This window comes from Epinephelus lanceolatus, chromosome 9 (genome assembly GCF_041903045.1).
Source record: "Epinephelus lanceolatus isolate andai-2023 chromosome 9, ASM4190304v1, whole genome shotgun sequence".
Classification (NCBI taxonomy): Eukaryota; Metazoa; Chordata; class Actinopteri; order Perciformes; family Serranidae; genus Epinephelus; species Epinephelus lanceolatus.
The window spans coordinates 45,388,448-45,406,126 of NC_135742.1; the positions used below are offsets into that span (position 1 = coordinate 45,388,448).

The 17,679-nt window shown below is 41.1% G+C and overlaps 1 protein-coding gene across 7 annotated transcripts in view; it reads left to right on the plus strand.

Annotated features, from left to right (window-relative positions):
• cacna1ba (calcium channel, voltage-dependent, N type, alpha 1B subunit, a) overlaps positions 1 to 17,679 on the plus strand; it is a 775,969-nt gene that overhangs the window by 269,564 nt on the left and 488,726 nt on the right. For all 7 annotated transcript variants that reach the window (XR_013492059.1, XM_078170996.1, XM_078170991.1 and 4 more), the window contains one exon: positions 6,848 to 6,951. Coding sequence is in view for 6 of the 7 variants with exons in the window: in XM_078170996.1 (XP_078027122.1) it covers positions 6,848 to 6,951 (104 nt within the window). In the remaining variant the exon portion in view is untranslated. The remainder of the gene's footprint in view (positions 1 to 6,847; positions 6,952 to 17,679) is intronic.

Consider the following 17,679-nt stretch of genomic DNA (forward strand, 5'->3'; position numbering starts at 1 on the left):
GATGCTGTGGTAGCCATGCTGATTCAGTGTGCCTTCAATTTTGAATAAATCCCCAACAGTGTCACCAGCAAAACACCCCCACACCATCACACCTCCTCCTCCATGCTTCACAGTGGGAACCAGGCATGTGGAATCCATCCGTTCACCTTTTCTGCGTCTCACAAAGACACGGCGGTTGGAACCAAAGATCTCAAATTTGGACTCATCAGACCAAAGCACAGATTTCCACTGGTCTAATGTCCATTCCTTGTGTTTCTTGGCCCAAACAAATCTCTTCTGCTTGTTGCCTATCCTTAGCAGTGGTTTCCTAGCAGCTATTTGACCATGAAGGCCTGATTGGCGCAGTCTCCTCTTAACAGTTGTTCTAGAGATGGGTCTGCTGCTAGAACTCTGTGTGGCATTCATCTGGTCTCTGATCTGAGCTGCTGTTAACTTGCCATTTCTGAGGCTGGTGACTCGGATGAACTTATCCTCAGAAGCAGAGTTGACTCTTGGTCTTCCTTTCCTGGGTCGGTCCTCATGTGTGCCAGTTTGGTTGTAGCGCTTGATGGTTTTTGCGACTCCACTTGGGGACACATTTAAAGTTTTTGCAATTTTCCGGACTGACTGACCTTCATTTCTTAAAGTAATGATGGCCACTCGTTTTTCTTTAGTTAGCTGATTGGTTCTTGCCATAATATGAATTTTAACAGTTGTCCAATAGGGCTGTCGGCTGTGTATTAACCTGACTTCTGCACAACACAACTGATGGTCCCAACCCCATTGATAAAGCAAGAAATTCCACTAATTAACTCTGATAAGGCACACCTGTGAAGTGGAAACCATTTCAGGTGACTACCTCTTGAAGCTCATGGAGAGAATGCCAAGAGTGTGCAAAGCAGTAATCAGAGCAAAGGGTGGCTATTTTGAAGAAACTAGAATATAAAACATGTTTTCAGTTATTTCACCTTTTTTTGTTAAGTACATAACTCCACATGTGTTCATTCATAGTTTTGATGCCTTCAGTGAGAATCTACAATGTAAATAGTCATGAAAATAAAGAAAACGCATTGAATGAGAAGGTGTGTCCAAACTTTTGGCCTGTACTGTATATATATATATATATATATATATATATATATATATATATATATATATATATATATATATACATACATATATATTGAATGTGGTAATATTCTTCTTGGAGCCTAAAGAGATGAGTGATAACATTAAATTATTTTTTGGAACTTATTTTCCACTCCTCCCTGTTTATAGAAAACATAACTTTACATACTTACGAATATCCTGATCATGTGAATATTTTTATCCTATACTTCTAACTTTTTGGACAGTTTCTAAGCTTGCACTATCTTGCATATAATGTTGATGAAGATATAGTTTGTAATGATGTTGTATTAGGTTTCTTCATATTGTGAAGTGCTCATTTTACTTTGAAAATATTTATCATCTCAAGATTTGAAATGTCCTTCAAGCATAATGGACTTTTTTTTCTAATTCTTGAAGCTCAAATTGATAAAAATGAAGAACAGGCTTTTAAAAGCTTTTGTTTCTGCCTGAGACTTTTCAGTCACTACTTAATACTGTTAGACTGTTGACTTTGTTCATATTGCTCATACATATTGTATTATGTGTCATGGCTCAATAAAACCACTACTACTACTATAAACTAACTCCTCTAAGTTCATTAATATTTTCATCTTCAATCAACGGTTGGATAGGATATTATATATCTATTTGAATTCAGTGTCTGGTGATATTCTCTATTTGTCCTCCTGTCAGATGTCATGGAAATTGTTTATCCAAAACCTGATACACAGTCTCTTTTTCCACTGTGCCATAGAGCTCCACTGTTGTCCAAAGAGTATGAAAAACACAGCAATGAGCCACACTGTTGCATTGGTTGACATCATGTACCATATAGTTTTTCGACTCATCTCACATAGACTGTCCTCATACTTCACATCCTCAGAGCACCAAGTTTGTACTCATCCAGTTCATCCAGTTACAGGAAAGTAGTCCCCAATAAAGGCATTACGTCCTCCTGTAATGGTGTAACTGAGTAAAGTGCGGCGACCAGGGGCCATATTCATAAAGCTTCCTAGTGCTAAGAGTTGCTCCTAGTGACGAAATTCTAAGAAAATTCTTAGAATTGTGACGTTTTCTTAGAATTTCCCCTTAAAGTTAAGACTAGGTCTGTAAAGATAAAAGTTATTCACTGCAGGGCAGGCTAACTGACCACGGTGAGAAATGATGCAATAAAAGTGGAGTAAATTACATCTTTTCAAGTCAATTTTGCATGCCGCTGCTTCAGGGCACTTGGATGACAACGGACAAACCGTTCTGGCGTTTTGGAAATGCATTAGCTGAGTTTTATTACATTTTCAAAATGTGGGTTCCATGCACTTCAAGTAGCTGGCTAGCTGTTACCCTCCTATACCCTGAACGAGTTTTGTAGATTAAAAAACTACACTGGACGGCATGAGGGTCAGTAAGTACTGTCTGTATTTTCAATGTAAAGTGGCCATGTCCTTTAAGAGTTTCTTAAGTAGAGGATAAAATGGTGGACACACAAAGGTCGGAGAAACAGTCTCTAAACACAAAATGACAGTGAGTAAATTAAATGCTACAGATGAGACTGTGCAGGGAGAATATTTGTGGTCGATCTCATTTGGGATATGCACACATTTCCCACCTAACGAAAAAACGCGATAACGCCAGAAATAAAATGATCACAATACTAAGATATTTGAAAAACTGGAAAAATGTAACAGTGCAGCCGTGATGACTTGTCTGTCTCAACCTTCCATCAGCAGAGTGATCACACTAACAATGTCAACACTGTCAAACCTATACTGTGATGCAGTTCATTTCATGTCCACTGGATGTCCACATCTTGCAGGCCCACAAAATGGCATGTCTGTGACAACCAATCACATCTGTTAAAAGAAAGCATCACACCCAGAAACAGGGTCAACCACACCCTCTCAGTAAGATAAAAGTTTCTGTCCCTTCCTTGCCCAGGATTTCTCTTAGAACTTTCCTAAATCACTCCTAAGCTAAGACTCCTTACTAAAAGTTTTTAGTCTAAGTTAGGAGGTCTCTTACTGTACGTTCAAACCAACAGTGACCAGAGCTTCCAAAACGGTGGAAGTAATTCATTTTCAATGAGAGCCCAGTGTCTTGGGCGACTGGGGTGACCTGGTCATCAGCCGCGCGTTTTGGGCAACCAAAGCGACTGGAGCGGTCTGGAGGGGAGTTAAAACAAGTTTAACTTTATGGTAATGAGCTCTGACGCGGTTTGGCAACAACCAATCTGAATGCTGACGTGCTTTGATGAAGCGGCTCCCAGAGAACAAGCCATGTAACTTTGGTTCCTACAGCACACTTGTTCCGACAATGGATATAAAGAAGTTTATTACTTGCGTTCGCACCCACACAGTCCTTTTATAATGTGTTGCTGTTCGGTTACAGATACCAAAATAAAAAGAATGAGGCTTGGGACCGCGTCGCGGAGGTAGTTGATTGGTCTGGTGAGTTTTAAATTGTGTAATGATAGTAATAGAGGAGAGAATTGCAGGCTAATGTTGCGACGTAGCACGCAAGTCTTCCTTTATTTATTTTTTTTTTTAAGATATTTTTTTGGCCATTTTGCCTTTAATGGACAGGGCAGGTAAGTGTGAAAGGGAGAGAGAGAGGGGGATGACATGCAGCAAAGGGCCACAGGCTGGATTCGAACCCAGGCTGCTGCAGCAACAGCCTTGTACATGGGGCGCCTGCTCTACCACTAAGCCACTGACGCCCCAGCATGCAAGTCTTCCTTGCTTGGTTGGAATGGGATGACATACGTTTTCTGTTTTCATTGACCAAACGTAACTTTCTGTAGGCCAACTATGAGCTGTTTGACTGGACAACAGCAAGCAGCAACTACGCTGCTTTTAAGCTGGTGGTCCGCTTTGTGGCTCCTTTAAATTGACAAGCACGATCGAACATTCAACAATTCACGTGATGAGCAACTGGAGCGACCAAAGCTGCCACAAATATTTTTGACAGTCGTGCTTCTTGAGGCGTCTGCTAGAGACCTCTTTGGAAGCTTCTGGTTTGAACATACAGGTAGAGTACTCTCAGAATGTTTCTGAACTGTTTCCTTAAACAACACTCAGTAGGTGTTTGGGAACTGAGGACACTAGTTGTTGAAGTTTTGAAAGTGAAATTCTTCCCCATTCTTGTATGATTTCTGACTTCAGTTGCTCGACAGTCCGGGGTCGATTCGACATTGCTGTGTTTTCACTATGATGCCACGCTGTTGTAACACGTAAATGGATCTACCTACATTTGTATAGCACCTTTCTAGTCATCCGACCACTCAAAGTGCTTTTTACACTACACATCACATTTACCCATTCACACACATTCATACACTGGTGGCCGAGGCTACCAAGGATTCAAGGATTTAAGGATTCAAGAAAGTTTATTGTCATTACCGGAACATGTTGGTACATGAAGGCAACGAAAATTGTATTCAGGTCCCGGTGAGGGACACAAAGATAAAAGAAACAGTAAAACACTAGAGTAGAGAAAAAAAAAAACTAAGGCACTAAAAATAACATTGCAGTAGATATCAGTAAATAAAAACATAAATGAATGAATGAATTAACGATTTTTTTTATTTCGAACATGTGCAAAAAACAATAAAACAAACAAATGAAACAAACAAAATTTAATTAAAAACATGCAAAAATGATCTTAAAACACCATAAGCAATAAACCTAAACAATGTGTTACATGTCTGAAAAGGAGTAGGAAGAAGTTTACACTTGTTAACTCCTACCCCTTGTATACATAATCATAAGTCACATGTGCTACCCTATACAACACCAATATAAACAATACAAACACTATCCCTAATTTATATACATCCCAATGTCAAATGTCAATGTCAACACAAATAAGTGTGTAGAGGTATGTGTGAGGATGTAGCACCATAATTGCACATGCCCATTAAGTGCATAGTTGAAAGAAAATAAATTTAAAACATAAATAAAACAAAGAAAAATGTAAACAAAATATAAAAAAGGACCAGCAGCATTTAAAACCAGCAGCAATAAAAGTTCAAGAGTTGAACAGTCTCACAGTCTGTTTTTCAGCCGGGTGGCTACTTGGCATACAAGTAGCCACCTGCTACTCAGTTTTTGAACACACTCACACACCGATGGAAGCATCAGGGATACTTTGAAATGCAGACTGGGGGAGCCAGGGATCAAAGCGGTGATCTTCCGATTGGTGGACAACCCGCTCTACCTCCAAGCCACAGTCACCCCATGTGCGGAATGCGTCTCATTGTCTTGTTGGAATAAGCAGGGACATTCTTGAAAAAGACATTGTCTGGATGGCAGCATATGTTGCTCCTGTATGTACCTTTCAGCATTCATGGTGCCTTCATGGATGTGAGGTTACCCATGATGCCATGGGCACTAACACACCTCCATACCATCACAGATGCGAGCTTTGAACTTTGAGCTGGTAACAACCTGGATGGTCCTTTTGCTCTTTAGCCCGGAGGACATGACATCCTTGATTTCCAAACACAATTTAAAATGTAACAGCACACTTTTCCACTTTGTGACAGTCCATCTCAAATGAGCTCAGGTTCAGAGACCTCAACCATGTTTCTCATGTTGATTTATGGCTTTCACTTTGCATGGTAGAGTCTTAACTTGCATTTGTAGATGCAGTGATGAACTGTGTTTACTGACAGTGGTTTTCCAAAGTGTTCCTGAACCCATGTAGTAATATCCTTTATACAGTCATGGTGGTTTTTAATGCAGTGCTGCCTGAGGGGTCAAAGGTCACGACCATTACATACTAGTTTTTTCTCCAGATGCTCTGAATCTTTTGATGATTTATAGATTGTAGATTGTGAAATTCACAATCTACAATTGAATTGAATCTATCATTGAGATACGTTTTCAAACTGTTTGACTGTTTGTCCACACAGTTTTTCACCAAGTGACCATCCTTGCTTGTGAGCAACTGAGCCATTTGAGGATGCCCCTTCATACCAAGTCATGATATTTTAATCTGTTGCCAGTTAACCTGTTAACCTTTGAAATGTTCCAAACTGCTGTTTTATGAGCATTTCTGTTGCTCCTGTTCCACCTTGTTTGGGATGTGTTGCAGGTGTCAAATTCAGAATGAGTGTATTTTGAAAAAAACAATAAAGTTCATTTTAGTTCAGTTTAAACATTAAATATCTTATCTTTGGACTGTATTCAATTAAACAAAGGTCAAAACAGATTTGTAAATCATTGCGTTTTGTTTTTATTTACGTTTTACACAGCATCCCAACTTTTTTGGAATTGGGGTTGTACATAAAGCAACCTGTTACCTTAATAATTCCATATTTATTTGCACTGTGCTCCTTTTACTGTATTACTGTTTGTAGTCATCAAGTGTTGTTCAGCATTTTTCTGCATTGCTTTTTTTTTTTTTTAATGATTATGTTTTTGGGCTTTTTGGGCTTTATTGGACAGGACAGTGTGAAGTGGGGAGAGAGAGAGAGAGTGGGGGTATAACATGCAGCAAAGGGTTGCAAGCTGGAGTTGAACTTGTGACCACTGCAGTGAGGCATCACATCTATATATGGGGCGCCGGCACTATCCACTAAGCTCCCAATGCTCCTGCTGTCCTTGTTTTAACTGTACATCTGTTTTTCTGTATGCACATGCCGAGAGCACAAAAAACATAAAAACGTACTCCATGTATGTGTACACATGTACTTAATCATTAAAGATGATTCTGATATCCTTCTGATTCAGTTTTTGTTTCTACGTATTTGTGTGTTTAGGCCAACGATGCCTCAGGGAACACGTGGAACTGGCTATACTTCATCCCCCTCATAATCATCGGTTCCTTCTTCATGCTCAACTTGGTGCTAGGTGTGCTGTCAGGGTAAGTACAGACTGTGAGGGAAACCTGAGTGAAGCATTTCAAGAGATGTTCTTTACATTTTTCTTAGATTCACCCGACTCTTAACCAGACCTGTTTGATCACGTGATGGCTGCATTTGCTTGAGATAATACAAAATGAAAATCCATTGCATTTGTGCAGCTTTTAACCATCTAAACCTTAAGCCTTTTTATAGGCCTCTGCTCGAAAATTGCATATCCATAATGAAATGAATATATCTCTGCAACCACAAGGTCTATTTGAATACTTTTGGTGTCATGGTAAAGGGAACACGTGTGGGATTTGTTAAGATGTGTAAATATCAGTATATGTGTTATATGTGAAGAGTAAATGAAGATGACACACAAATGAAATATTTTGAGGTTCGCCTAAAAAAAAAAAAAAAAGCATTTTCAGGATGAGTATCCCTTTGGAATGATGCAGCTGCAGCTCTAAACCTCTATCAAATCATAGTACAATATGTGAACATTAACTCTACAAAGGTTGACTCTGATAAAGTGAAGCAGAACAATATTAGAGAGGTTTTAGTACAGAAATTTCAGGCGAACTCTCCAAAATTGCACCATGTTTGCATTTGATTTTTGTCATGTACAATCCTATAGCTTTCATTTTTTGTTTCTGTAAATCCCTACTGATGTTTAGGATATACACATACAACTGTCCGTTTCATTTTTTTCCTCCATTTCCCACTCCAAACTGACCAATACACACCTACTACATTTGAACCTGAGTTTCTATTCTGAGCTTTGGAGGCCCGTATCTCCGCGACGGCTTGGCCAATTTGAGCAATTGGCACCTTTTACACAATGCAGATCATTTACATACAGTACAGGCCAAAAGTTTGGACACACCTTCTCATTCAATGCGTTTTCTTTATTTTCATGACTATTTACACTGTAGATTCTCACTGAAGGCATCAAAACTATGAATGAACACATGTGGAGTTATGTACTTAACAAAAAAAGGTGAAATAACTGAAAACATGTTTTATATTCTAGTTTCTTCAAAATAGCCACCCTTTGCTCTGATTACTGCTTTGCACACTCTTGGCATTCTCTCCATGAGCTTCAAGAGGTAGTCACCTGAAATGGTTTCCACTTCACAGGTGTGCCTTATCAGGGTTAATTAGTGGAATTTCTTGCTTTATCAATGGGGTTGGGATCATCAGTTGTGCTGTGCAGAAGTCAGGTTAATACACAGCCGACAGCCCTATTGGACAACTGTTAAAATTCATATTATGGCAAGAACCAATCAGCTAACTAAAGAAAAACGAGTGGCCATCATTACTTTAAGAAATGAAGGTCAGTCAGTCCGGAAAATTGCAAAAACTTTAAATGTGTCCCCAAGTAGAGTCGCAAAAACCATCAAGCGCTACAACAAAACTGGCACACATGAGGACCGACCCAGGAAAGGAAGACCAAGAGTCACCTCTGCTTCTGAGGAAAAGTTCATCCGAGTCACCAGCCTCAGAAATGGCAAGTTAACAGCAGCTCAGATCAGAGACCAGATGAATGCCACACAGAGTTCTAGCAGCAGACCCATCTCTAGAACAACTGTTAAGAGGAGACTGTGCCAATCAGGCCTTCATGGTCAAATAGCTGCTAGGAAACCACTGCTAAGGATAGGCAACAAGCAGAAGAGATTTGTTTGGGCCAAGAAACACAAGGAATGGACATTAGACCAGTGGAAATCTGTGCTTTGGTCTGATGAGTCCAAATTTGAGATCTTTGGTTCCAACCGCCGTGTCTTTGTGAGACGCAGAAAAGGTGAACAGATGGATTCCACATGCCTGGTTCCCACTGTGAAGCATGGAGGAGGAGGTGTGATGGTGTGGGGGTGTTTTTATGGTGACACTGTTGGGGATTTATTCAAAATTGAAGGCACATTGAACCAGCATGGCTACCACAGCATCCTGCAGCGACATGCCATCCCATCCGGTTTGCGTTTAGTTGGACGATCATTTATTTTTCAACAGGACAATGACCCCAAACACACCTCCAGGCTGTGTAAGAGCAGGCAACCAGGTGGATCTCTGAGGTGCGCCCGTGACCCCTAACAAGATAAACATGTTGGGAACGTAAATTAGGCGTCACACCAAGGCACCAATTATGTTGGGATCAACATTTCTAGGCGTCATACAGAGGCACCAATTATGTTGGGAACAACAATATTAGGCCTCACCAAGGGGACACCATTAATGTTGTAAATTGGCTATCGGAAATAATTAATAATTGTAATATTCCCTAGGATTCTCAAGACGTGAATGTTTGATTTGGAGGGCTGCAACCATAGAATCTATCTCGTCAGCAGTAGAAGAAAACTCCTCTGTCATTGCTTGACGGGACTTTGTGTAGTTATTTCTAACACTGGGACGCTGGCACTGAAAAAACTTGTGGACAGCTTTGTAAGAGCTGGTCTTCCACAAAAGTTTAATCTTCTCCCTTTTGGTTGCATGTGGCAGGTCAACTAGACAGTTGTCCACTGCAGGTCTCGGGGGTTGGAAAGCTGCACGAGTGAAACTGTCAAACATCTGTGTTTGAGAGGGACATAGGACAGAAAATCTTGTAGAAGATAAACTACATGTCTCCTCAACTTCTGTGTCTGAGACGTTGGATGTCAGGTCACTGTTACCTCTGTCTGTTGGTGGAGGTTGGGGAGCTGACTTGATTCCCAAAGACTTAGGGTCTGGTGGGAAAGATTTCCACTGACTGAGCGGAGGAGGTGCTAACCTCTCATCCAGGGAAGAGTGTGAATCAGAGAAGCCGGGATCACACTGGCTGTAAGACTGTGCTGGGACTAGATGTTCTGATTTAAGCCTAAACAGTTCTTCTTTATGTGAGCAGAGGTCTAACTCTGCTGAATGCAAGTCATCTAAATAGCACATGGCTTTCTTGTTAGCCATCTGTGCTTCATTGAGGAGAGAAGCATTTAGAGTTTCTACCTCCTTCTCCAGAGCCTTCTCTTTATTGCTCTCACTGGGACTCAATCTGCTGAGTTCAGGACTGCCAGGGTTTAGGCTGTGTGCAATGGAAGAGATAAACTTCTAAACAGGGGTTCTCCATTGTTAGTTCTGGAAAGGAGGGTGAGGCTGAAACAGGTTGTCTTAGTACAAAAGTCAAATGTGTAGTTGGCTATGGTGTTGCTTCGCAGACAGCTTCAAGTGTAAGTTGTGAGTACACTAGCCTGACAAAAGAATGTGCTGGCCTTCACTGTGGGGGTACCTTCCTATGGAGGAGGGGTAGCTACAAAACAAACAGGCACGAAAGATTAGAGCAGGAATTTACGACTGTAAATTTGCTTACAAGGATAACAACATGCACAAACTAAAATGCGTGGCAGTATCAGCTAGAGTGTTGTTTCTTCAAGTTAACTCAAACTGGAACTTGGATCGTAACAGCGAGGTACAAAACTTCACAGGGCTAGTAGCACGGTGTGGCTCCTATGCTCTATCTCTTACTTAGGCCCCGTTTATATGACAACAATTTCAACTGAAAACGGTAAACTTTAGTTGCATTTTGGCCGATCGTTTACATGACAGATGCATTTTGGGTGCCTGAAAACGCAACGATTCGAAAACGGGTTCCAGAGTGCAACTTTTTGGAAACGACAGCATCTCTGTTGCTTTGAAAATTTACACTGCCACCCATTGGCCTGGCATGCATACTACAGCGTTTCCAGTCAATCAATCAATCAATCAATCAATCAATTTTATTTATAAAGCCCAATATCACAAATCACAATTTGTCTCACAGGGCTTTACAGCATAGGACATCCCTCTGTCCTTAGGACCCTCACAGTGGATAAGGAAAAACGCCCCCCAAAAAAAACCTTTAAAGGTAGGATCTGGAGGATTTTCTGACAAAACAAAATATAGACATATACAAACGAAATTCTGCTTAATCATCACTTATGGGCTTCTACTCATGTGTGGTGGTGACTCTGTTTGCAGAGCTCCTGCCCTTTAACTGTATTTTGATGTTTTTGTGAGCTCGGACCACTTCTGGGCAGAGATTTCCCCAGCCAATGAGAGAGCGCAGGTGCCGTGCCCGAGCGTGTCCGAGTGTGCACCAGTGCGAGCCTTGCCTGGACCTCTTCTGTGAAGCCTTCTTCCGTATCTCCGGGCTCCGTACACCCGGGAGAGTTGAGCCTGATAGGAGGGGCCAAATTTTAAAGTGTGTTTACAAACAGCAACTGGAAAATCCTCCAGACCCTACCTTTAACGGGGGAAAAAAACTGTAGAAACCTCAGGAAGAGCAACTGAGGAGGGATCCCTCTTCCAGGACGGACAGACGTGCAATAGATGTTGTACAGAACAGATCAACATGATAAATTAACAGTAATCCGTATGTCACAATGAGACAGAAAGAGAGAGAGAGAGAGAGAGAGAGAGAGAGAGAGAGAGAGAGAGAGAAAGAGAGACAGAGATGCAGGACAGACGGTAATGACGGTAGCTTACAGCAACATTAATGAAAGTAATAATATTATAATTATAATTCTGGCTGTTGTGGTACAATATGTTGAAAGTATATATTAATATCTGATAGTATACATATGTGACAATAATCATATGTGTATAATAACAGTAGAAGTATGACTAATGATAACAGCAGCAGCAGGAGGCACCTGGCAGGACCACGGCAGCAGCACAACCACACACATCACACCATCCAGGCACCGCTGCAATATAAGTTAACCTGAGAGACAGTGGAGCACAAAGGCTCTGGAGAAGAAGCCGAGTTAGTGACATGCAGTATAGCTGAGTTAGGAAGATGCAGGAACAGGACACGAGAGAGAGAGAGAGAGAGAGAGAGAGAGAGAGAGAGAGAGAGAGAGAGAGAGAGAAAGAGAGACAGAGATGCAGGACAGACGGTAATGACGGTAGCTTACAGCAACATTAATGAAAGTAATAATATTATAATTATAATTCTGGCTGTTGTGGTACAATATGTTGAAAGTATATATTAATATCTGATAGTATACATATGTGACAATAATCATATGTGTATAATAACAGTAGAAGTATGACTAATGATAACAGCAGCAGCAGGAGGCACCTGGCAGGACCACGGCAGCAGCACAACCACACACATCACACCATCCAGGCACCGCTGCAATATAAGTTAACCTGAGAGACAGTGGAGCACAAAGGCTCTGGAGAAGAAGCCGAGTTAGTGACATGCAGTATAGCTGAGTTAGGAAGATGCAGGAACAGGACACGAGAGAGAGAGAGAGAGAGAGAGAGAGAGAGAGAGAGAGAGAGAGAGAGAGAGAAAGAGAGACAGAGATGCAGGACAGACGGTAATGACGGTAGCTTACAGCAACATTAATGAAAGTAATAATATTATAATTATAATTCTGGCTGTTGTGGTACAATATGTTGAAAGTATATATTAATATCTGATAGTATACATATGTGACAATAATCATATGTGTATAATAACAGTAGAAGTATGACTAATGATAACAGCAGCAGCAGGAGGCACCTGGCAGGACCACGGCAGCAGCACAACCACACACATCACACCATCCAGGCACCGCTGCAATATAAGTTAACCTGAGAGACAGTGGAGCACAAAGGCTCTGGAGAAGAAGCCGAGTTAGTGACATGCAGTATAGCTGAGTTAGGAAGATGCAGGAACAGGACACGAGAGAGAGAGAGAGAGAGAGAGAGAGAGAGAGAGAGAGAGAGAGAGAGAGAGAGAGAGAGAGAGAGAGAAGGAGAGAAGGTGCCCGGTGTATTATAGGGGGTCCCCCGGCAGACTAGGCCTAAGTCAGCCTAACTAGGGGCTGGTACAAGCCAAGCCTGAGCCAGCCCTAACTATAAGCTTTATCAAAGAGGAAAGTCTTAAGTCTAGTCTTAAATGTGGAGACGGTGTCTGCCTCCCGGACCGCAACAGGAAGATGATTCCACAGGAGAGGAGCCTGATAGCGGAAGGCTCTGGCTCCTGATCTACTTTTAGGGACTTTAGGGACCACGAGTAACCCTGCATTCTCAGAGCGCAGTGTTCTGGTGGGATAATATGGCACTATGAGCTCTCTAAGATATGACGGAGCCTGACCATTTAGAGCTTTATAAGTTAACAGTAGGATTTTTAATTCAATTCTGGATTTTACAGGGAGCCAGTGCAGAGAAGCTAAAACAGGAGAAATATGATCTTGTTTCTTAGTTCCTGTTATACACGTGCTGCTGCATTCTGAATTAGCTGGAGAGTTTTTAAGGACTTACTAGAGCTATCTGATAATAGAGAGTTACAGTAATCCAGCCTAGAGGTAACAAAAGCGTGGACCAATTTTTCTGCATCTTTTTGGGTCAGGATAGGCCTACTTTTCGCAATATTATGCAGATGAAAAAATGCAGTCTGTGAGGTTTGTTTTAAATGAGAATAAAAAAGACAGATCTTGATCAAATATTACTCCGAGGTTTCTTACGGTAGTGCTAGAAGCCAGAACAATGCCATCTAGAGAAACTATGTCATCAGATAAAGAGTCTGAGTTGTTTGGGGCCAAGAACAATAACTTCAGTTTTGTCTGAATTTAACATAAGGAAATTGGTGCTCATCCAGGTTTTTATGTCTTTCAGGCAATTATGAAGTTTAGTTAATTGATTACTTTCTTCTGGCTTCATCGATAGACTGACATATTCATCTTGACACAGCCAGGTTTCAGTGAGGCTGAGTAAATCAATATGATTTTCTGATATTAATTTGTTTACTAACACTGCTTTCGATGATAAAGACCTGATATTTAACAGTCCGCATTTAATTCTCCTGTTTTGTCTTTCTGTCACAGAAGAGGTTTTAATTTTCATGAGGTTGTTATGCACAACTCCTCTTTGCTTCATTTTAGATTTAGATAATTTAGGTGGTCGGGGGACAGACACTGTTTGTATAGAACTATGGGTGGGTAACTGCACTAAAAGCTCAGAGAAGCATATAGGACTGTGTCTCTGAGTCCTGATCTCAACTCTGGGTTGTCACGGTTTTGAATTACTAATAAACTTTGCCAGGTTTCTAGATATGAGAGCAGCTCCATCCAAAGTGGGATGAATGCCGTCTCTCCTAATCAGACCAGGTTTTCCCCAGAAAGTTTGCCAATTATTAACGAAACCCACATCGTTTGCTGGACACCACCTGGACAGCCAGCGATTAAATGATGACATGCGGCTAAACATGTCATCAGTGGTCAGATAGATATAGCCTACAGTAGATTGTGCGGCTCCGTGTGAACGGAGATCGTTTCAATAATGTCATCATATAAACGCATACGTTTTTTAAAACGCAAAGGACAGACTTTTCCGTTTTTAGAGAACACGTTGTCGTCTTAACCGGGCCTTAGGCTGAAATGCTTGGCAGTAACAGACAGTTCTCACGTAAGCTCTCTAGGTTTCACAAGGACAGTGGCATGCTGTGATGAATTACAAAGGAGAATAGGAACAATACAATCAACTGCAAATTTTGACAGCTTGACCAGGCTGCATTGAATACGTCGTATTTAAATGCTAAACCAAAATCTTACAAGTTTCTACAGGGTAGGTCAACTTGAAAAACTGGCAGCAAGCAAACTCTAGTCACTATGAGGGCTTAAGATAGCGGTGATCAGTTTCACAATGTCTCTCAAATTGCTTTATCTTTATGAATGAAATAATTGCACTACAATGTACTTACACAATGTAAGACTTTTGGGTAGTCTAAGAATGAAATCAGTTTCACAATGTCTCTCAAATTGCTTTATCTTTATGAATGAAATAATTGCACCACAATGTACTTACACAATGTAAGACTTTTGAGTAGTCTAAGAATGAAATCAAATATCAGTCATGTACGTTGATATTAATATTGCACAATATGAATGAATGTCAACAGTACTACGCCTCACTACGGGGCACCAATTATGTTAGGAACATAAATTGGGCGTCACATGAAGGCATCAATTATGTTGGGATCAACATTTCTAGGCATTAGTGTTGTCACGATACCAAAATCTTTGTTTCGGTACCCATACCAATATGAATTTCGATACTTTTCGATACTTTTCGGTACTTTTCCTAAGGAAAAGTCCTTTTGGCTACAAAGCTTTAGAACAATAAATAGTAGGGGTGTAACTGTCACAGTTCATCTCTGCCTCACCACTCTGCACCTGCCTGCTTCAATCTGCCAATCAGACACACCCCTCTCATCAAGCCAACTCCTCTCACCTGTGCTCTCTGCACTGCTCTGGCTGCATTTAAGCCCCTGCTCCACACTCATTCATTGCCAGATTGTTCTCGATGCTTGCACCAGACTCTCCAGCGTTTCTCTGCCTGATCTCCCGGTTACGACCCTGCTTGCCTCCGACTATCCTGCCTTACCGATCTCCTGGAAATCACCTCAGCCTTCCGTCCCCGACCACGATCCTTGCCTGTCCCTTTCTGGGTTCTGCCTGTCTGCTCCCTTGGCTATCCGGTGATTACCTGATTCAGCTCTACAGAGTGAGTGTTACTCCCGTCTCCTCTGTGGCTTCCTGCAGTTCTGTGACTCTGATTATTCCTTCACTGAGTGAGTACAAGACTGAGTTTTACGGACATTACTCACCAGTGTCCTGGTTTGGTTCGGCTGAGCCTAACCTCCAATCCCCACTAAAGACTGTTAAAGGCCAGCGGCCAGGAGACAGACTGTTTTGCCTACTGCCATTGTTTGCTGGACGTGTGCTAATTAAGTTTGTTACCAACGATACCTGCCTGTCTTTGTCCTGCTATTGGGTCCAATCCAAACCCATTACAGTAACAGTACCAAAAAAATCATGGTTCTGTAAGTACCTCGGTACAGACGTCACGGTTTGGTTGCTCAAATGTTTCACCAAGTTGGTGTTATCTCGTTGTCTCCCTTTGCGAGGCAGACTTTCTCTTGTCTTTTTTCACGTGCGCCAGCTGCGAATGTTGATACAGATGTTGTCATACACACCACTTGTGCAATCTGTGCTCCAGTAGGAATAAGAAAGGCGTTTGTGTGCATAAATGAGTAAAATAAATTAACTAAATTAATGAATTGAATAAATCTCAAAGTACCGGTATTTTCCAAATGCAGTATAGTACCGTTTGGAATACTCTAGTACCACGGTACTGTTTTAGTACCGGTATACCGTGCAACACTACTAGGCATCACACGGAGGCACCAATTATGTTGGGAACAACAATATTAGGCCTCAACAAGGGGACACCATTACTGTTGTAAATTGGCTATCGGAAATAATTAATAATAATTATGTTAAATAATGTGACTTAATCAACAATCACCTCGTGGGGCACCACTCCTGTCAGGGGAAAAATGATAGCCAGTTAAAGATATCGGGCTCTAGTTTCCCAGCGCAGCGCGGAGTAGCTGTGCCAGACGCACGGTGTGCCAAACTTGCAAAAACCGCCTAGCCACACCGAGTTGGCGAAGCGCAGGTGCGCTGCGCCTCCGCCTCGCCCGGTCTACGAAACTAGAGCCCATCAGTGTCATAAAATACACTTAACTATTAGTTTAGAATTTTTGATTAATAATTAAATTAATAACCATAACCAAAATTAACAGTAAAGCCTGAAGGATTTCAGAGTTCTTGATGCAACAGAGGTTGACTATTCATTCACTCTTGTGCAACATTAAACAGACAGCAGGTATAATTCCAAAGAATTACATTTATTCATAAAGTGAGTAAAGCAAAACCAAAACACACAAATCATAACTAACAACTATATACAAGCTTGGTGAGTATATGTGTGTGGGTGTGTGTGTGTGTGAGAGAGAGAGAGAGAGAGAGAGAGAGAGCAGGGGCGTGTCTAGAATTTTTTTCTTGGAGGGGGCAAGCTAGGGGCACAGACTGTGGAAGGGTGGCACACTGAAATTACATTTTTTTTAAATGTCCCACAGTCTTAGATCATAATAAACAGTAGGCTGGGGTATGAATAATAGAACTATTTTATTTACCCAAATAATGCACAAAACAGTGTAGCATCCAGCATTTAGAAATCTTATCTGACTGAGTAAAATGTTTTTTGTTTGTTTGAGTGGGTTGATCTGTGCTTTGGAAGAGTATATTCAGTGGTCGAATTGTTAATTTTTAACAAGGGGGATGCAATGTAGCTTTGATTTTTTTACGTGCACACATCAAATATGACAGCACAGATGTGCAAAATTAATCAAGATAAAGAAAAATGGCATGACCTATACCTGCTGCCTTTAAAAACACAAATAATGCAGTAGTATTGCTATTGCAATACAGACAAAAACATTTTAGAGTATAAATAAGATTAGTTCTGAAATAGCTGTGAAAATTAATCTTAGAGTCACTCTTATCCTATAGACATTTCCTTAGCCAGTTATAATTTGTCCTTACCTGTGAAGCCTTGGGCTGATAATTGGTGCTGCTGTCAGGTCCCTGTCCTGATACCTGCCTGGTTTCTCCCTGTCTCTCTTCTATCTATTGCAATAATATAGATAATAAATGTGCAAAGCAAAATTTATCATAGGATTAAGAATAGTAGTGGTGACATAGCTGTGGAAATTGATCGCAAAGTCACTTTTATGCTCTAGATATTTTCTCTCAGCCAGTTATAATCTCTTCTCACCTGTGAAGACCCTGCATGATCATCCTTGCTGGCCTCTGGTCCACTGTCTCCTCACTGACCCTGCTCTTTATATTGCGGCAATAAAGATTAAAAAAATATGTGCAAAGCAATAGTGAGCACAAGTT